The sequence below is a fragment of the Mobula hypostoma genome, chromosome 5 (assembly GCF_963921235.1).
Source record: "Mobula hypostoma chromosome 5, sMobHyp1.1, whole genome shotgun sequence".
Taxonomy (NCBI): domain Eukaryota; kingdom Metazoa; phylum Chordata; class Chondrichthyes; order Myliobatiformes; family Myliobatidae; genus Mobula; species Mobula hypostoma.
The window spans coordinates 36,975,161-36,997,382 of record NC_086101.1 but is presented as its reverse complement, the minus strand read 5'-3'; the positions used below and the strand labels follow the sequence as shown (position 1 = coordinate 36,997,382).

The following is a 22,222-nucleotide window of genomic DNA, read 5'->3' as shown; positions in this document are numbered from 1 at the left end:
ATTAATTCAGAGATTGGGAGAAGTATTAGGTGAACCTGAATGGGTGTGTGATGGTCAGCGCAGATTTGGTAAGGTTAAATCCCTGTTTCCACTCTATGACTGACGTCTGGCCTGACCTATGTATTTCTACTAGTTTCTGTTTTTACATTTTGTTCAACATAGCTTTGTTGAAATAACTAAAGCACAAGAAATTAAATATTAAGTGTTAGGCACTTCATATTTTAAAGAAGTTAATTGATATGGTGAAGCTCTTACAGATTTTGACAAAAGGCTTGTATTTTTATCTCCCACACTTATTGCCCATCTCTATGTGATGTTAAGTAGGTGGTCATGAGTCACTTTCCTGAGCCGCTGCATTCTTTGTGGTGAAGGTCATTTGGGGTGAGTGTCCCTGAGTTTAGATGTATGTGCACAGGGCAGGTTGGTACAGAACTTGGAAAGAACTTGCAAGGTTTTGTTTCCATGCAACTCCTACCTTTCATGGGTTTAAGAGATTCTTTTGAAGAACTTGGTGAGCTGTTGAAAGTCATGTAGTAAGGAAACAGGCCCTTCAGTCACCAGCCATCAAGCATCCATTTACACTAAACCCACACTAGTTCCATTTTATGCGTCACATATTCAACGCCCCCAAGATCTATCACTCACCTACGCACTAGGTACAGTGGCCAGTTGCTGCATATTTAGAATGTGGGCAGAAACTAGAGCACTGGTAGGGAAACCCATGCAGTTATAGGGAGAGCGTGCGAACTCTGCATAGACAGCACTGCAGTCAAGATTGAACTCGGGTTGTTGGAGCTGAAGGCAGTTGCTTTACTGTCTGTTGCCCCATAGATTTGTGGATAATGCAGATTACGAGTTTGGGAGAGTGGGGCTAACGTGGTAGAAACTGCAAGCAATTGATTGTATGTATAAAATATCTGTAACTATGATTGGTTACATGGGAAGTTATTATGTCTTCCTTCTAGTCCTTCCTTCTGGGTTCCTGGGTGCTGTGCGCAATTATGGACTTGCTGCTTGTGGAAGCCCTGCTTCATACACTTGATATTACTGTGGATGTCTTGCCGTCTGGTTTGTAAGTTTATATTGATCTCTTGTTTAGTTTTCCAGACCCATGAACCTTCCTACTTCAGAATTTATTCATATAGTTTAAAATGCCTGTTGACTATAAGAATGAGAGTTTGTTGCATTTTTGGAGATGCTGTGTTTTGTGTAAGATGCTAAAGATACGAAGACTTGCATTATTGACCTCAGAATGCCAATAAAGTGTGGTTACTATAATGCAGGAAATAAGGCAATCAAATTGGACACAGAAATTGCCATGAAGTTATCAAATGTATATCATTGCGGTGTGGAAGGAAACTGAAGCACCCAGAAGAATCTCACACAGCTGCATGCAAATTAACAAACTCTACGCTGAAAACGGGAAGTTCAGGACTGGTAGGCGGGTGACACAGTTGCTTACTGGTTGGCATAACCCTTTAGAGTGCCAGCGTTTGCCGTTCAGTCCTCCCCACTGTCTGTAGTTTCTTCCATTTACCATGGGCTTCCTCAGAGTGAACCAGTATCCACCTGCATTTCAAAGATGTAAAGTACGGGCTAGTAAGTTGTGGACGTGCTATGTTGGTGACACTTGTAGCTACACCCAGTACATCCTCAGACTGTGTTGGTCATTGAGAGAAATGATGCATTTCATTGTATGTTTTGATGTACATGTAACAAATAAAGCTAATCGTTATCTTTGGAATGTGGGTGGAAACCTTAGCACCCAGAGGAAACCCACATATTCACTGAGTCAGAATCAGGTTAATTATCACTGACTTATGCCATGAAATTTGCAGAAGCAGTGCAGTGCAAAACATAAAAATTGCTAAAAGTGACAAGATAAACAAATAGTGCAAAAATGGGAATAGTGTAGATGGGTTCCAAAGGTTGTGTGGTCAGTTAACATTCTGGTCATAAAGGGGGCTTTCAGGAAGAGTGATCAAATGACAGGATTTTGTATCAAGACAAAGTAATTTAAGAGTAAATCTGCAATGACTAACATTCAAAGAATTAATACACAATTTACAGATCTAGTAAGATGGTAAAATATCACCAAACTGTAGCTGCTAAGAATTAAACTACTGTCAAAGATATCAGAATGGTAACAACAAGACCTAGCCATCCTCCAGAGCATTTGATAGCTGCTCATCAGAATAATGATGCCACAGATACTGTATCTTTCAAGTCCGGTCTCGGGAGAAAAGGATTTTGCACTACCTCCATGCAGAAAATGAAACTGGGTTAAAGACATTGGAAAAGCATCAGGAAAATCAAAGAAGATAATGAATGTAGGAACAGGAGATGAGGGCGCTCATGATGTTGATTCTACAAATGAGGGGCTTCAGTAAGGCATTTATCAAAGTGTCTCATGATAGGTTTATAGGTGCTGGACCTCTTTTTGTGTTATATATAAATTACTTGGATGAAAACGTATGCCTGCCCTCTAGGATTTTTCCACTTTGGGAGAAAGATTCTCACTGCCTACCTTTTCTTGCTTCTCATAATTTCAAAGCTTTATCAACTCTCCCCTCAGCCTCCATTGCGCTAGAGGAATCAATCCAAATTTGTACTTGTAGCCAGTAGTCTCTAATCCAGGCAGCTTCCTGGCAAGTCTCTTCTAAACCCTCCTCCAAGCATCCATATTCTTCCAGTAGTGGGGTGACCAGGGCTCCACACAAAACTCTGCAGCCTAACCAACTGCAGACTTCACAGATCAATGGAGACCAACAGATTAAGGGTCAAGGAACTGAAAGAAAGTTGCATTAATTTTAAAAGAGTATTGAAAAAACTAATTGAGCTGAAAGTTGATATAGCTGCCAAACCTGTCTCCCACCATTTTGAAATAAGTGGCTAGTAATGTATTGGATCCGTGTTTGTCATCTTTCAAAATTCTATAAATACTCAAATAGTTCCCACACATTGGATGGCTCTATTTAAGGGAAAAAAGGAAGTGAGAGAACGTAGAGCTATAGATCAGTTGGATGGGAAAATACACAAATCTATCTGAAGGAAGTGGTGACTGGGAACTCAGAAAATAATGAGACTTGGCAGAGTCAGCATGGACTTTTGAAAAAAAAAATCTTGTTTGGCAAATTTGTTTGTGGTTGTAAAAACAGAAAATGATGAAAAAAGCAGATGGTCAGAGAACATCTGTGGAAAGTGAAACAATTAACATTTCAATTTGAAGATCTTTCTGTTAGAGGTTATTAGGAGCAGATTAAATAAGAGAAAACCAGTTCATTTGGAGTATTTGGACTTGGAAAAGGACTTTTTTAAATGCCATGTGAGTTTATTAAACAAAATTGTATGGTAACAGGATAAATGACTGGATAAATCTCCACCAAATAGCCTGCTCAATCAACCACCTCTTAGTCAACAGCAAAGTGATGGAAGGTGTCTTTGATAATGCCATTAAATGGCACTCATACAAACCTACTCAGTAATGCTTACCTTGAGTTTGCTTGGACTATTCTGCTCCAGACTTTATTACAGCCTTGGCCCAAGCATTCGCTGAAGTGGTGAATTTCAGGGAGAGGTGAGAGTGACTACCTTGACATCAAAGCAGTGCTTAACCAACTGTGGTATCAAAGGGATTTTGTAAAGCTAAAGTCAATCAGTATTAAATGGAAAAAACTCCAACTATTGAAGTCATATCTTGAATAAAGGTAGATGGTGTTGTTGTTGCTCATCATTCTGATTCAGGAGAAAATCTGCAGCTGCTGGAAATCTAAAACAACACACACAAAATGCTGGAGGAACTCAGCAGGCCAGGCAGCATCTATAGAAAAGAGTAAACAGCTGACGTTTTCGCCTGAGACCCTTCATCAGGACGCACTGAAAAGTCTTGGTCCAAAGCATTGACTGTTTACTGTTTCCTGTAGATGCTACCTGGCCTACTGATTTCCTCCAGCATTTTGTGTTGTTACATCACTACAGGAGTCCTCAAGACAGTATTTTCACTGTTGATTCAGGATCCTGTCTTCCATCTTAAAGGACTGTTGTTGGAATGTTCTCTGACATTGTACACCATTCAATCCAGTTGCAACTTCTCAGCATTAACAAATAGCAAGATCTACACAACGTTCAGATATGGGCTGATAAGTGTAAAATAACATTTAGACCACAGAAATTCTAGGGAATGCTCGTCTACATCAAGAGAGAATTTGACCACCTGTCCTTGACATTCAATGGCATTCTCAGGACTGAGTCCCCTCATGTCTGAGCAACCTTGTCTCATCAACACATTCAGGTAGTTCTCAAATGCTTCCATTTTTTATTCCAAGACTTCAAGACCCTGACATGAACAAGAAAAAAATAACTGGGCCCACTTTCAATAGAGTTTGATCTTGTTCATATCTGTATCATCTTCAAGTTTAGATGTTTTCCCTATGCCTTGCTGAAGATAATTTATTAGGTTGGATCTACCAGGAGCAACAATGGCAATTAAAATCACATGCTGTCATTTGTGTCCAGATTCCACTCAATGCTTCACTCCAGCAAGATATATATCCCATTATTCAAGATATGAACCATACAGAACTTATGCATCTTTTGAGTTGATGATCTAGTAACAGGATGGCAAAGTTGTTAAATTACAAAGCAGTGTGATTTCATTGTTAAATATTCAAGGATAAGCATTTATTGAGAATTTATCTGAGAGCATTCTCACAGATATGTAGAACGATATTCACCTAATTTTCTGACCAATGTTTTTTGGTTCATTAACAACATTATGAACATTTTAACTGGCTGATTATCTGCAGTGGCATTTCAATTACAGTACTGCATTCACACAAAAATAAAAATGTACTTGTTTATAAAGTACTTGGAAATACTGAAACACAAAACCAGACATTTATCTTGTCCATATTACATAATTTACATATTGCTAATGTTGACATTGCTGAGAGAATGGAAGCTTCCAGTTTTGAAGCTCTTCCTTCGTACACTCCTCAGGTAGTTCCGATAGTAGATGACGCTGATGACTCTGGCCTGAAAGTGCTTTGAAACTATGTAGTACAGAATCATGTCAAGACATGTGCTGAGGTTCATCAGGAATGTTGTAAAGGCAGCCCAGGCATTGAAATTACTACGGCTATGATGTAATAGTAAGAAAATGAAGCAGACATGATACGGAACAAAACAAAGAAGCACCTGAACAATGAGTGTTACGATTATTTTAATTGATTTTTCCTTTGTTTTTGGCTTCAGTTTGGATGTCCTTCCTTTTATGAGACTGTTGATGATAATGCAGTAGCATCCTATCATAATAAAGAGGGGAAGAAGGAAGAAGAAAATCACTCGAATGATGTTCAGACTGTTGGCTTCCTTCAAGTGAATAATGTCGAGCATTTTCAAGCAGGTTGTAAAATTAGAAATCCTGTCAGGATCATTCTTGGAAAACATGAATGGAAGAACAGAGATAATTGTCATTACCCAGATCCCAACGCAGCTTATAGCAGCTTTGCCAATGTTACGAAGTTCCTTGCTGTGTTTAGGTTGCACTACTGCCATGTAGCGATCAACACTGATGAAAGCCAAAAGCCACAGGGCGATGCTGGGGTAAAATATGATGAGGGCAGCATTGATGCGACAGAAGACATCGCCAAAAGGCCAGTAGTTCTTACTGTAGTAAATTAGGTGGAAAGGCAGCAGTATTATGAAAATGAGGTCCAGTAGAGCCACATTTGTCATGTATATGTTCACGGATGTGCCTTTCTTAGTGGTGCAGCTGAAGACCCAGATTGCAGTTGCATTTACGAAAAGCCCAATTGTGAAAATAATCGCATAGAAGGTAATTGCAGCTATTCGGAACTCAAGAGGCTGTTGTGCGATCAGACTGCTATTTTGTGATTGCATTTTTTAAATGCTGTTTGAGATCTTCATAGACCTGCAACAGAAGTATTTGAACAAAAAATTAGCTTCTCAAAAATATACTTCTTGAATATTTTAAAAAATTAATTCACTGGCATTGCTTAAGGAACAATTATACATCTATAATTACCCCTGAGATGATCTGCCTGCTAGAACCTCCGATAACTGTGATGATGGTGCTCCCAGTGTACTTTTGTTTGCTTTTGGGTTTTCCAAGATTTATACCATAAAATGTAGGAGCAGAATTAGGCTGTTCAGCCCATTGAGTCTGCTCCACCTTTACATCATGACTGATTTATTACCCCTCTCAACCCCATTCTCCTGCTTTTTCCTCATAACCTTTGACACCCTTACTAAGCAAGAACCTATCAACCACAGCCTAAATATACCCAATGACTTGGCCTCCACATCTTGTGTGGTAATAAATTCCACAGATTCACCACCCTCTGGCTATAGAAATTCCACCCCATTTCTGTTCTGAGGAGACATTCTTGTACTCTGATGTTGTGCCCTCTAGTCCTAAAGTCTTCCATTATAGGAAACATCTCCTCATCCAGTGACTGTGGTGGAGACAGATAAAATAGAGTCTTTAAAGAGACTCCTGGATAGGTACATGGAGCTTAGAAAAATAGAGGGCGATAGGTAACCCGAGGTAATTTCCTAAAGTAAGTACTTGTTCGGTATAGCATTGTAGGCCGAAGGGCCTGTATTGTGCTGTAGGTTTTCTATGTTTCTATCCATTCTATCTAGTCCTTTTAATATCCAATAACCAGTGACAGTAAAGATACAACAATATATTCTAAGATGGTATGGTATGTGATGTGCTGATAGTTGTGTCCCTATGTGCCCTTGTCCTCCCAGGTCTTGAAGATTGCAGGCTTGTGGGGTGCCAGTCAATAAGCCTCAGTGAGTTGCTGTAAAGCTTTTAGTTGATGGCATGTACTGCAGTGTGGTCTTTTGCTGAGGGAGAGATGTGAATATTTCAATAATGGATGGGGTTGTTTTAAGTCTTTTAAGTTGCTTTAGTGTTGTACCTGCAATTATCTAGATAAATAATTGTGGTTTGTAGATGGTGTAAAGGGCTTGGGTGTCACAAGGTTAACCATTTTGTGCCTCGGACCTGTTTTTCTTGTCATGGTATTTATGTGGTGACTAAATTAAAATTTTGAGTCTTATTGGGTCTTAGTATATTGATTGTGAATTCAACAATGATAATGTCATGAATTAGCAGTTTCTTTTGCTATGGAATTGTTCTGTCCCAAAGTTAACTGAAAATTGCTAATCTACACAACCCAAGTACATAAAATTATTTTGATATCCAGCTTCTTTCAACTATTGCTGTAGATATAACTATTTTGAACATATAATTGATCTATTTGAGAATGAAAAGCTAAGAATCGATTACGAGCAATGAAAACATGCAGTGACCCTGAATAAAGTCTCCTGTTTTGGAGAAGGACTGAACTGGACTGGGTTGGCACTACCTAACTTGAACCTGGATGGGTTATGAGAATGATTATCTGATCTAACCCGAATCTACCAAATGAAGTTGCATCCCTTTGTGCTCGGGTTGGGAAGCCAGGCTTTACATTGACCATCAGGAGGAGGTTAAGTCTCCACTTGTTGGAAATGACTGTAGCCTGGCCCTTGATTTGTCCAAATCCTCCTGCTTGTGAGCAAGAACTGCTTCATCATATGAAGGATTGTGAACGGATTTTCGTATTCCTAGCCCAGAAACATAGTTATTCAATTCAATTAATCTTTGCTTTATATTCATCAGAAGGATTTTTATTAACGTATCATTGTATTCCTTTATCCCTGGTTTACTAGTGAAGTTTCCCTAAATCATCGCTATATCGTTCATCACAGCTGCTCTCTGCACAAGTGAGTCCCATAATTTTACCAATCTTTGAGTAAGTATCTATTTAATTCCCTAATGGATCTATTAGTGACAATCTTGTATTAATCCTTATTTTGAACTTCCAGTCATGTGGGAAAAATTTTTCCATATCTGACGTACAAAGTTCCCTAATGGTTCTTTAATCCTCTGTCAAGTCACTCGCTTCTGAGAACTAAGACTTCCTGGTAACTTTACATTACCACTTCTCTTGGGTCCTCCACTATTCTGAAATTATATGACATTCTGACATCCAGTACTGGATGAGCAGAAATTACTTCCGAGTAATTGCTGAGGTGACCAAAACCATCATCTTTGAACCCCAAATATAAATTCTGTATGGAGTAGCTGACACTATCCCTCTCTGAAACCAAACTAGATGAAATGGAACCTGAATCTTAAATTTACCTCACATTGAACTTGAGACTCTATCTGTGCAATCTCCAAAACTGGTTATTCCCATCTCTTTTACTTCACTCTTGCCTCAACTCATCTACTACTTAAGTTCTTAACCATGATGTTGACTTATAGACTTATATTCCAAATCATTTCTCTTCATCTTCCCTTGTTCCTCCATCCATAAACTTCAATTCATCCAAAACTCTGCTCTCCCTGTGCTAGCCCCATCCTTATTGTCCTCCTCTGGCTTCTGGTTAAGTAACATCTTAATTTTCATCCTTGACCCTCCCTTTCAATGCCTGGAAATCTAACCATTTATTATTTTGATTCCTGGAGCATTCTTGATGCACAGCTGTTCTGGTTCTAGGCTCTGAAATCCCCTTCCCCAAACCCTCCACCTCTCCTCCTTATTAAAATCTAACTCTCACCAGCTTATGGTTAGCTGTTCTAGTGTTTCTTTATGTGACTCAAGAAAAGCTCTTCAAATTTTCTTTTATATATTTGAGGTGCACAAATGAAAGTTCCTCTTTAGCTTGCCCATTCTAATTAAACTCGAGTTTATAAATTGGTGGAACTTTATTCACTGAGGTGTGTCAGAAAGGCAACGTCCATTATTAAGGACCCCCAGCACCCTTTTCTCACTGTTACCATCAGGTAGGAGGTACAGAAGCATGAAAGCACACACCCAGTGATTCAGGAACAGCTTCTTCCCCTCTGCCATCTGATTCCTAAATGGACATTGATCCCGTGAGCACTACCTCACTTTTTTAATATATTATTTCTGTTCTTGCACAATTTTTTAATCTATTCATTATAGGTATACTGTAATTGATTTACTTATTTATTATTTTTATTTATTTATTTTCTTCTATATTATTTTTGCACAAATTTCACGACACATGCTGGTGATAATAAATCTGATTCTGATCTTGTATTTGAAGTGTCCCTGTGAGCTTTACAGGAGTAAAAACTTGATACTAAGCCGCAAAATTTCAGGATGAATGACCAAAGAGTTGGTTTCATGACGTCCTTAAAAGGGAAGTGAGTTTTGAGATGGAGAGGGCAGGAACTTTAAAGCTATATATATTTCTGGTTGTGCAAAACTCAAGTAGGGATAATTTTATTTTTTTGATGTAGGTTAAGGAAGAAATACTGTTTTCTGGATAGAAGGGTGCACTTCCTATGTCTTTGAATGATGCTGTGGGCCAGTTAATGTCCACCTGAGAGAACAAATGGTTTGATTTAACAACTTATTTGCAAGATTGTTTTGGGCAGTACAGGCTTCCGGATTACTTAACTAGATTATTGTTCTTAAGACTCTGAATTAGTGTTAGAATGCAGAGCAATTTCAGAGATGAGAACAATATCACAGTTTTCAATTAACCTCAGTTTTAATGTGGAATTCTGAATAGGGTTTGCCTGCAGAAGATTTTCAGAGTCAAGAGCACTATTGCAGTTTTTACTACTTCAGTTTTAATGCGGATGATCCACTGACACTATGCATTAAACTGGAGTGTTAAAGGTCGGAATAGTCTTAGTGCACATCTTGAAACAAATAGGGTGTATTTATACACTCCATTTAGAAGGTGCCTGCAACAACAAAGTTCATGACCATACTTTAGAAAAGTCTCCAGCAAAAAGTCAGCCAATCTTCCACTTAATATAGGATTTCTCCAACAAAATGAGAGATTGGTACTGAAATCAAATTATGTACAAAAAAAAAGCCAGTCACTTACAGGAAAGTGGTTTTTGAAGTGGAATTAATAGGGTAATTATTTCACCTTCTCCATTCACAGTTTGGGCTTACAGTTTCACTGCATATGGTTCTTTGGACTGGCAAGATCTGTGCTGTGAACAGGGACATAGATAATTCAGCTTGACTTTAAAGTCCTGCATGAGATATTGACTGTCCCATTTAAATGCGGATAGAAGCATAAGTTTGTTTCCATTTTAGCCTGTATGATACAAGTTATGTATCAGCAAAATTTAATGGCAAGTGAATTGTTTGTAAAGTTCTCCAATAGGAGACCAACACTGTAGAAATAATCCCTGTGTGGTTCACTATCAAGTTTGCTATGGTAAGCTTGACCTTTTTATCAGGAGTTAACTTTTGGCTCTAGATTGACATGAGTAAATAGAAGAAGGCAAAAGTGTATAGATTTAATCATAAATTTGCCTGTAATTAACTGGATAGGAGGATGTGGCTTTATGTAAACCACATTTCATGATGAGATGAATTATCAAAGAGTTAAATTTGGTTAATTGGCTTGTTACCAAGGTACAATGAAAGGCTTGTCTTGCATTCAGTCCATACAGATGATGTCCTTGAAAGGGGAATGAGTTAGAGATGGAGAGGGCAGGAATTTTAAAGCTATATATTTCTGGTTGCATGGAGATATTACAAAGTGTAAACAAAAACAGAATGCAGAATACAGTGTTACAGTCACAGAGAAAGTGCAGTGCAAGGCCATAGCGAGATAGATTGTGTGGTTAAGAGTCCATCTAATCATACTAGAGGACTATTTAATTGTCTTATAACAACAGGATAGAAGCGGTCATTGCAGTCACAAGTAAACAAGATTGACTTTAGGTAGATATTTCCATTCTTTGTAACCTTGCTTGCTGCTATTCACTGAGTTACAAAGTCACTGTCTTGTAGTTTTCTTCTGTAATAATGTTGTTAGCTTGGCTAGATAGAAGTCGAGGGCTGTGTGGTGACTGCCCATGAATCAGCCTCCCGTGTTAAACAAAGTCATGCCCAGGCATTCCGAATTAAGTGAAGAACCCCTTCAGAAAACATCATGTTTGACTCAAGTGATTGCACTACCACTATATAGAAATGAAGAGATTGCAACACATACACCTTTTAGTTTTTTATACTGTTATTGTGTGCTGTAATTCTGCAAACATTTCACAGAAAGCATTACATTAAATCTGAGTAATATGTTATTTGTCATAGTCATACAGCTTGGGAAGATAATCAAATTCTTAATCCTATATGCTGCCTTCAAGAGAGACCTATTATGTTTGAAGTCACTAAAGTAATCGTTAAGATGAAAGTTGAGAACAGAGACCAGATTGTATATTTAAGTTATTGTGAGGTAATATTTTACAAATTGATTTATCTAGAAAGAATGAAAAAATATTTGCACTCTAGTATTTCTTTCAGGGCTAAATTTCAATGTTTTTAAAACAATTTTAACTGTTGTAATGGAGGAAACCTGGCAGCTAATTTGAACACAATTAGCTCCCCAAAATAGCACTTTGTCTCCCCTCACCATCTCTCACTTCAGAATGATGCCTTGGAATCTTTGGTGCCCATGTGAGAGCAGATGAACTTTTTTTTAACATTTTATCTCAGAGATGGCATTTTCAGCAGCACAGCACTCCCTCTGTGCTGTGTTGGACTATTTGTCTTGATTGTTGTGTTTGGACACACGAGATTTCAGATGCTGGAATCTAGAACAAAAATCGAAATGCTGGAAGAACTCAACAAGTCAAGCAGCATCTGTGGAGGAAAATGGGGAGACGATGCTTTGGGTCAAAGCTATATCTGGACCTCCCTCCCAGAGTTCCTCCAGCATTTTGTTTTTTGTCGTGTTTGGAGTTGAACTTGAAACCAAAATTTTTAAACTCAGAGGTGAGAATGAGAGTTAAAATATTCTAAACTTGTAAGTTAGATTGAAATCAGACCAATGATAACATTGTGTAACTCAAGGTTGAAGTCCTTGTCATAAGAATCTTGAAATTTCACAACTCTAAAGATCCATTGTGAATGCATTTGTTGAAGTAGAAATTAAACCCTGACTTTTCTACATACCATTTTCTGTTCTCCGAGATCTCTAGATTAAATTTAAGCAAAGGATTAAGCACAAAAACACAGTATTTTCAGCATGTTCTTACCTTAAGTAGCCAGCAGAATGTGAAGGTCAGATTGAACGAGCAATTAAATGTAAAGGAAATATGTGTTCCTCTTTAGCTCATGTCTGTTTGAACAGAGTTCTGAAAAAGCGGTCTGCTGTTTGCATATCTGTAGGGGCGGAAGTGATGGTTTAATACTAGTACTGCTGAGAACTGTGCACCGACTTTCGAGATGATTGCAGAGACCCTGCCTTCCTCATTCTCATACTTTTGAAAACCTTTCACTTAAATCATTTATATTTTTTGTATAGTATGCCTATGGTATCAAAGTGCCAGTTTGAGAGATAAGCTTGGTTTCAGATGCTTTGGGTGATAATCACCAACCCTGAATCAATCAATGAAACAGTGACTCTCAAGTATTCACCTGCCTTGTGATGGATTTAGGAGGAAAATACAGTTATTGAAATTTCCCACTGTGCTAAGTGATGGAAATTTAAAAAGATCAAGCATTTAAAGTGGTAAAGTTCTAATTACAGGCGCATTCTCACACAATTGTTTATAAGTGGTTTAAAACCACACATTGTCAACAGGAAATATGCATTATAGGAACGTATCGCGTTTAAATTTCCAGACACAAATAGATGTTAACTGTAAAGTACTTGTATTTTCTCTGCCGCAAATTGCAAAAGGTTAATTCAATTTAGTATACCTCTCTAACCTTTGTTTTGCTCTGCACAAACTATTTAACACAGCTTTGGTTAATTTTGGTGACTGAAATTAAATATTAGCTGTAGGACTAGTATTCACAGGCAGAGTAATTTTTCTGAAACTTCACAGTATTGAGATTCTAAATTATGCTAAGTGTCACTCATAACCCGGGTGATAAACTCAAGACCTGAACACAAAGATATAGGTTGACACACCCAGAACGATACTGAGGAGTGGTGCACTATCGGAAGAGCTGACTGCTATTCAAAGGCATGTAAAATATCCTATTGCACCTTTTCACAAAAGAGCAAAGATGGTGTATTCTCACCGTTTTAGCCAATATTTATCCTTCACCAAACATTATAGAAACCAGATGATCTGGTCATTGACATACAGTCGTTTGTGGGTGTGCTTTCAGATGTTCGGAAGTTGTCAAAAGTACATACTTTAGGCATTTCCAAATGCAGTAAATTTGGCTTTAATTTCTTGGGCATTTGTATTCTTCTTCTTCTTAAGCCTATACCCCCTTTACCACACGTGAGGCTGCTTACCAAGTTAAGAGCCCATAGGAAAGTTACTAACATGGTTAGAACATTGGCTGATAGGTAGGAGGCAGTGAGCGGGAATAAAAAAATCCTTGTCTGGTTGGCTGCCAGTGACTAGTGGAGTTCCGCAGGGGTCAGTGTTGAGACCACTTCTTTTTACGCTGTATATAAATGATTTAGATGATGGAATAAATGGCTTTGTTGCCAAGTTTGCAGATGATACGAAGATTGGTGGAGGGGCAGGTAGTGTTAAGGAAACAGGTAGGATGCAGAAGAACTTCGACAGATTAGGTGAATGGGCAAAAAAGTGGCAAATGAAATACAATGTTGGAAAATGCATGGCCATGCACTTTGGTAGTAGAAATAAATGTGCAGGCTATTTTCTAAATGAGGAGAAAATCCAGGAATCTGAGATGCCAAGGGACCTGGGAGTCCTTGTACAGAACACCCTGAAGGTTAACTTGCAGGTTGAGTTGGTGGTGAGGAAGGCAAATGCCATGTTAGCATTCATTTCAAGAGGTCTAGAATACAAGAGCAAGGATGTGATGCTGAGGCTTTATAAGGCACTTGTGAGGCCTTACTTTGAGTATTGTGAACAGTTTTGGGCCCCTCATCTTTAAAAAGATGTGCTGGCATTGGAGAGGGTCCAGAGGAGGTTCACAAGGATGATTCCAGGAATGAAAGGGTTATCATGCGAGGAATGTTTGATGGCTCTGGTTCTGTACTCGCTGGAATTCAGAAGATGAAGAGGGATCTCATTGAAACCTTTCAAATATTGAAAGGCCTACACAGAGTAGATGTGGAAAGGATGTTCACCATGGTGGGAGAGTCTAGGACAAGAGGGCACAAACTCAGGATAGGGGGGGCGCCCTTTCAAAACAGAGGTGCAGAGAACTTTCTTTCGCCAGAAGGTGGTGAATTTGTGGAATTTGTTGCCACATGCGGCTGTGGAGGCCAGGTCGTTGGGTATATTTAAGGCAGAGGTTGATAGGTTCTTGATTGGACATGGCATCAAAGGTTATGGGAAGAAGGCCGGGAACTGGCGTTGAGGAGGAGGGAAAAAAGGATCAGCCATGATTGAATGGCGGAGCAGACTTGATGGGCCAGATGGCCTAATTCTGCTCCTATGTCTTATGGTCTTTACTGGGGCATAGGCCACCAACAGCATCTCTGGTTGATCGAAGGTGGTTGGGTTCTGTGGCTTCAGCTTACACCACACAACTTCATATGTCTTTTAGGCAGAGATCCTTCCCCTCCCAGAGAGGAGGTATTTGGAGCTTCTGTTAAAGTTTTTTGTAGCTCTGTTTTTTACGGGATGGGGCTTCCAGCCCTATGCTCAACCCTCTTCCTTTTGCAGGTGTGCTTGGGACTATCCATAGTGGAGTTACTTGTAATGTTTGTCATCATATATGTGAAAAAAAATCTGAAAATGTCAATGTTTATATTCATTTTATTGATTGTGACCCTCAAGAAAGGAAGGAAGGATTATTCATTCAGCTTGGAAATTTAAAACATCATTTAGTGACTCCTGTTGGTGTTGTAATTACAATGACAGTAAATTCTTACTGTGTGGTGGATCAATAAGATCTAAATTTAGGTTATTATTTTTCACTCTGGGCTTATGGGAGTCATTGGCATAACTTGCCCTCCCCCCAGGGGCTCGAGTGTGTTGGGGACAATGATAACCGTATTTTAATTTGAAACTGTAAATAATGTGTTTTATGAAGTCCTGTATATTGTACAATAGTATATTGCTATGACAATGTAATCATTTGAATATACTTTTGTATTTATAGAAGCTGGTATTTGTTGCTGATCCATACTTGTGATATAGTTGTGATGCTATCCCTATTTACAGAACTTTTATCCTTGCTTATATTTGTCCAATCTCAATCCAAGAACAACCCCTCATGTATCCAGTAGCATATAGCCCCAGCAGGATATGTTAAAACTTGTCCCAATTCATAGCAATGCTTCTCTGTGAAAGTTATTTCAACCTTGTGCTCGGCAGTCGTCTGTTCTGTTACCTGATGTTGAGACAACACGTGTTACGTACGCTAGGGTAATTGTGTTGTCTTTTAACTTGGATTATTTCTGGTATGCACTGGAGGAGACAACACTCCGATCATTGTTTTTTTAATTCAATCTGTATTGTTGGTAACATTGGCCTGATTCTTACAGGATGCCTACATGAAAAAATTAGCAATTAAGTTTTGAAAGAAGGTCTCTCTGACAGTGTAATAGTTTCTTACTACTGCCCCCTAAGGACTACCTCAGTCCATGTTACACCATAATATTACCTCAGCATTTCCCCAGCGCAAACCTTCTGCAGGTGTACTGTTTCATCTGATGGTGCAGAGTTCCCTAAGTATTGTCCCCTCACCACTGTTTTCCCACCAATGCAAAGTTCCCTCAGTATTACTGCCTACCAGCACAGCTGATTTTCTGTATTGTACCAGTTTATTCTGCACTTTGTTATTGTTCTACCTGGTACTACCTCTGTGCACTGTGTAATGAATTGATCCATATGGACAGCATGCAAGACAGGTTTTTCACTGTATCTCAGTACATGTGACAATAATAAATCAATTTAGTAGTGCAGTACTTCTTCCGTACTGAATAGCAGTGACTATTTGTACCGCTATTATTAGATGATATTAAACCTCTGACTCAAAGACAAGTGTGTTTCCTGCAGAATCAAGAAAATGAGCAGTGTCTCGTTTCCCCCAAGTTCTCACTTGTACTGATAATGTGGATGTGGTAAAAGCACAAGATGTAAAGTTGACCTCCTTTAAATGAATTGTTTGGTCTGTTTTTTTCTCATTTGAGGTTTATAAGATGTAATCTTGACAAATTAGCATATGACAAATGGTTGCAAGGAAAAAAACCTTGGATTTTAAGCCGCATGTATTTTCTTGTGCAGTCTGAGGCATTTTTATTCATTTAAAAAAAAAATTAGTCATTAGCTACAAGCCACTGTTTGTTGCTCACTCTAATAGTGCTTGAGAAAGTGGGAACCATGAGTCCATCTGGTGAAAATACTTCCACAATGCTGTTCCAGGGATCAGACCAGGCTGTCACGAAGGATTAGCAATATCGTTCCAAATTCAGGTGGTGTGTGATTTGTTGGGGAAACTACAGGTGGCAGTGTTCACCTGCACCTGCTGCCTTAGTGGTAGTGGTCACGTGTCTGGGAGATGCTGTCAGAGTAGCCTAGACAAATGACTGCAGTGCATTTTGTAGGCGGTATTATAGCCATAAGGTAGAGGGAATGATTGTTTCTGATGCTAAATAGGCTGCTTTTTTTTGAATGCTGCAGGGTTTCTTGAGCTATCGTCAGTCAGGATATCATCCGCCTGCCCCTCCAATTCTGATTTTTGTCTAGTCAATGGTGGGAAAGTTTTGGAGTGTTGAGGTCGAAATACTTGCCTCAGGATACACAGCTCTGACCTGCTTTTAAAAGCACAGTAGTTTTGTTGGTGATTCAGTTGAGTTTCTGGTCAATGTTGCCCTCCAGAACATTGATATGGAGGACTTGTTGATCAAAGATTTAAAGAATTTCAAAGTTTGATGATTAGAAATGGCCTTGTCAGAGATGATAATTTCTTGGCAGTTTTGTGATGAGAATGTGCCTTACTGCTTTTTTTTTAATGCATGTCTCTTGACGAAGTATTCCTGCATGCAGGCACTAGGGTTGATTGGAATTGGTTTACATATACTGAGTTACAGTGAAAAGTTTGTCTTGCATATGTTCATACAGATCAGTTCATCTGTGCAATGAGGTAGAAAGGGTAAAGCATAACAGAATGCAGGATGAAGTGTTATAGTTACAGAGAAAGTATAGTGCAGGTAAACAATAAGGTGCAAGTTAACAATGACGTTTGTGAGGTCAAGAGAACATTTTATTGTGCTAGGGAACCATGTAAGTAGGATAGGAGAAGTAATTGAGCCTGGTGGTACATGCTTTTCAGGCTTTTCCAAATAGAAGAAGGGGAGAAAAGAAAATGTTAGTGGTGAATGGGGTTGACTATTATAGTTCTGAAGGCAGAGCTATGACATAGGTGTCTCTATTGCCCAGATGGTGTGTGTAGCTCCAGGGAGGTGGCATCTACTGTAGACCTGTTTCAGCAGTAGGTGAATTGCAGTGGGCCAAGGTTGTCTGGAAGGCTGGAGTTGGCATGTGCCATAACCATCCTCATGAAGCACTTCATTTAGATGTCAGCGTCACTGAGCTGCTTCATTTGCTGATGAGTGAATAATAATGAAATAACTGTAATTTAAGATTTTTTTTGTTATATATCAGCTGATTAATGCACATGAATTATTCATCTCAGGATATTCTGGAAGTGGAGTTTGCACTAACAAATTTTGATGCAAAATTATCAGATTTAGGCTGGAAAAACGAAAATGGAGACAATGAGTCTCTGAAAGTTGACAAACCAATCAATTCCAGTAAGTGGGCATTTACAGTCTGGAGTGATTTAACCCTCACTTTATGGACACTTTTAACACATTCATTGCGTATTAACTAAGTCTTATTTACAATATTAGTGCACACTGTAGCTTTAAGGCCAACTCTGCTGGTTGGAGCGATCAATCGCAAACTTGCTGAAGTTTTGCCAAGTTAACTCTATTGCCTACTATCATTGTCCAGCTCTCTGCCTGTAACTAAATAGATTGGCCATCTTGAGATTCTATTTGACCTTGAACTGACCTCTATTAATCCACATTCACTCAACCTTTTCTCTCCCATCATCCAAGGCTGTTCTTAAAACCTATTACCCGTCAATCTTTTGAACATTTGTGGTATCCTTACTTTAGTGGTTGGTGATAAATTTATAAATTGTCTTTTTACCACATAAATGTAGTGTTTTGTTCATTGACATGCCAAACAGTTCAATATAGAGAAATAGAAATGAGGTTGGCAGCAAAAGGTTGATGTGGATTTTGTGTTGGCCGGAAATGTTCTTGAAAATTCATTGTGGGAGAGAGGTTTTGGTTGGAAGTCAATTAACCATTAGATTATGCCTAGTTTCCAAAGGATAAAATACTTAATAGCTTTCAATTAAAGTCAAAGTTCAAAGGAAGTGCCTATTTTAAATACACTGAATTAAACTAAGAGACATAAGAGTAGTGTACAAGAGCACCCCACCCCCTCTGTTTACCTGCTTGTCCCTTCAATACAATGTATATCTTTGGATGTTAAGATCTTCTTTCAGTCACGACTCAGTGATGCCCAGCACGTCATACCTGCCTATCTTTAACTCAGGGGTCCCCAACCTTTTTTGCACCGCGGACCGGTTTAATATTGACAATATTCTTGCCAACCGGGGTGGGGGGTGTTTAAGTAGGGTTAAACTCACCTCAACATGTCTTTTACAGTTAGGGTTGCCAACTTTCCCACTCCCAAATAAGGGACAAAGACAGCAGTCAAATCCTGACGAAGGGTCCCGGCCCGAAACGTCGACTGTACCTCTTCCTATAGATGCTGCCTGGCCTGCTGCATTCACCAGCATTTTTTGTGTCTGTTGACGGGACACTTGATTATCCCAAGAAAGGCTACCATGACTATGAAGCCTTGCACGGGCATCTGTGTGCTCATGCGTAACGTGCACATATGTGACGTGCGCATGTGCGTACGTGCCGATTTTTTTCCCCACAAATCGGTTTTGGCTTAATCTTCCTGACTACACTGTACATACATTATTTCTACTTTATATAGGCTGTGTATTTATCATATCATTCCTGCTTTTACTATATGTTAGTGCTATTTATTTTCGGTTTTGTGTTATTTGGTATGATTTGATAGGTTATTTTTTGGGTCTGGGAACGCTCAAAAAATTTTCCCATATAAATTAATGGTAATTGCTTCTTTGCTTTACGCCATTTCGGCATGAAAAGTTTCATAGGAGCACTCTACCTTAGCGGGGGAAATACGGGACAAGGATGGTCCCTTGTGGGACAGACCAATTTAGCCCAATATACGGGATGTCCCGGCAAATACGGGACAGTTGGCAACCCTATGTTCAAGTTCAACAGTGCATGACAGGGAATGAGGAAAGGTGCAGCTGACTCGTATCGTTTCCTCATGGCCCGGTAGCACATGCTTTGCGGCCCAGTGGTTGGGGACTGCTGCTTTAACTGTACTATAAGATTATCTATCTATTCTGTATACTGCGAGCATTCAAATGTAACACTTTCAGCCCTATATTCATCAGTTTTTTCAATTTTATCTCCATGTTACACTGCAACTCATCCCACTGACTGCAATTTTGCACTAACATCTGCCTCTCCTTCCTCGCCACCTCCTCAGTCCTATCACTCCAGTTCCCATCACCGTGCCAAATTAGTTTAAATCCTCCCCAACAGCTTGAGCAAACCTGCCCACAAGGATATGGTCCCCTCGGGTTCAGGTGTAACCCTTCCTTTTTGTATAGCTCATACCTTCCGCAGAAGAGTTCCCAGTGATCTAGAAATCTGAAACCTAGCCCTCTCCACCAATTCCTCAGCTACACTTTCATCTGCCAAATCATCCTATTCTTACCTGCACTGGCACATGGCACAGGTAGCAATCCAGAGATTACTACCCTGGAGATCCTAGTTTTTAGTTTTCTGCCTAACTCCTTATATTCTCTCGTTGAAAATTCCTCCCTTTCATCTAAATGGTTTCCCTTATATTTAACTTTGATTGGTCGTATTAATGCAGTTAAGATGTTTTTTTTGCCAAAATTTTTATATGTGTTTCAGGCATTACCAATTTTCGTTCCTAAATCTTTTTTTGATAAAGTTGACTCTAAAATTTCTTCATTTATTTGGCAGAATAAGAATCCGAGACTGGGTAAAATACATTTACAGAAAGCTAAGAGAGATGGAGGTTTAGCATTACCTAACTTTAGATTTTATTATTGGGCTATTAATATTCGACATATGAAATTTTGGTTACTTGACCGGGACATACTATCTATTCCTAAATGGGTAGCATTGGAATTACAATCTGTTCAGGGTTATACACTTGGTTCTATTTTAGGTTCCTCTCTTCCTTTTGATTCGAAACGCCTTAAGCAGGTCTCTAACCCGATAGTTAAATATGCTTTGCGCATTTGGTTTCAATTCAGAAAATTTTTTGATCTTAATCAATTCGGGTTAGCGATTCCTATTTTAGGTAACATATTTTTTCCTCCCTCTTTTACGGATCGCGCTTTTCAAACTTGGAAGACTAAGGGTATTTTACGGTTTTTGGATTTATTTTTAGATGGTTCCCTTATGTCTTTTGAACAATTATCTAATAAATATAACTTATCAAGAATACATTTTTTTAGATATTTACAAGTTAGAAATTTCCTAAGTACTATACTTTCTTCCTTTCCAATGCTTCCTCCTATATATATTTTAGATTCGATAATTAACCTTAATCCATGTCAGAAAGGTGCATCGGCTATGATTTATAATATTATTATGAAACTTAGGAAAGCTCCATTTGATAAGATTAGGGTAGATTGGGAACAGGAATTGGGGCTTACCATTTCTGTGGATGATTGGGGGCAGATTTTACAATTAGTTAATACTTCCTCTATTTGTGCTAAACATTCCCTAATTCAATTTAAAGTGGTTCATAGAGCACATATGTCCAAAGATAAGTTAGCGCGTTTTTACTCGCATATTAATCCTTTCTGTGATAGATGTTCGGGGCAGATAGCCTCTTTAACTCATATGTTTTGGTCTTGCCCTACTTTGGAAACTTTTTGGAGAGATATTTTCAATATTATTTCTAAGGTATTAAATATAGATATCTCTCCTCACCCTATTACTGCTATCTTTGGACTACCTAAAATTTCTAGTAATCTTTCCCCTTCAGCCCGTAGAATGATTGCATTTCTTACTTTAATGGCGAAAAGATGTATTTTACAACATTGGAAAGAGCTTAATGCTCCAACTACCTTTTTTTGGTTTTCTCAGACGATTTTATGTTTGAATCTGGAGAAAATTAGAAGTAACCTTTATGATTCTTCATTTAAATTTGAACAGATTTGGGGACCTTTTATTCGATATTTTCATTTAATGTAATATTTACCCTTCTTGTTTTTTTTTCACTGTTTTAATGGAGGTCGGGATTGAGGACGTGATTTTAAGTTTAACTCTGTTTGGTTTCAAGTTAGCCCATTGCTTTGCTTTGCTTTTAGTTAGTTGCACGGTGGGTTTTTTTTTGGGGGTTTTTTTTTTCTTTTTTTTCCATTGATATATATAAAATCTAGTATACTATTATGTTATCTTGGTTTCTTATGCTTAAATTACATTGTAGTATTTTCTTTTTGGTATTGTTATCTTTTGGAATTTTATTATACTTTAACATTGTATTAATGTTTATATGGCTTACCTTTTTTGTATACTTACTCAATAAAAAGATTTAAAAAGAAAAAAGAAAATTCCTCCCTTTTCCTGTCTCTGTTGTTGGTACTAATATGTACCTTACCTTCTGGCTGTTCACACTTCACCTTTTGAATGCTGTGAACCTGATCCAAGATGGTTCAAGATGGTTCACCCTGTCATCTGTGAGGCAACATTGCATCCATATGTCATTTTTCATGTCCATAGAATCTCTTGTCTGCTCAGCTTACTATGGAAACCCCTAGCACTACTGCACTCTTTTTCTACCTCCTTCCCTTCTGAGCCACAGAGGCCAACTCAATGCCAGAGACCCGGTCGCTGTAGCTTCTCCCTGTTAGGTCGCCTCCCTCTCCCCCAACAGTATCTAAAGTGGTATACTTATTATTGAGGAGGACAGCCACAGGGGTATTCTATACTGGCTACCTTGTTCCCTTTCCCTTTTCTGACAGTCACTCAGGTACCTACCTGGCTCCTGCAACTTAAGGCATGATGACCACCCTGTAGCTTCTAT

General features: G+C 38.7%; 2 protein-coding genes across 4 annotated transcripts in view; one reads left to right on the top strand and one right to left on the bottom strand.

Annotated features, from left to right (window-relative positions):
* The window catches only part of ubac2 (UBA domain containing 2), a 224,323-nt gene that overhangs the window by 14,134 nt on the left and 187,967 nt on the right, over window positions 1-22,222 (top strand). For all 3 annotated transcript variants that reach the window (XM_063048397.1, XM_063048399.1, XM_063048398.1), the window contains one exon: window positions 966-1,072. In XM_063048397.1, coding sequence (XP_062904467.1) covers window positions 966-1,072 — 107 coding nt within the window. The remainder of the gene's footprint in view (window positions 1-965; window positions 1,073-22,222) is intronic.
* On the bottom strand, window positions 4,014-12,245 carry gpr18 (G protein-coupled receptor 18). The gene is made up of 2 exons (XM_063048395.1): window positions 12,116-12,245; window positions 4,014-5,932 (listed from the first exon to the last, which is right to left on the bottom strand). The coding sequence occupies exon 2, from the start codon at window positions 5,899-5,901 to the stop codon at window positions 4,921-4,923; it is 981 nt and encodes a 326-aa protein (XP_062904465.1). The 5' UTR covers window positions 5,902-5,932; window positions 12,116-12,245; the 3' UTR covers window positions 4,014-4,920.

Coding starts and splice junctions, on each gene's coding strand:
- gpr18 (XM_063048395.1), bottom strand. CDS start 5,901: ATGCAATCACAAAATAGCAGTCTGATCGCACAACAGCCTCTTGAGTTC.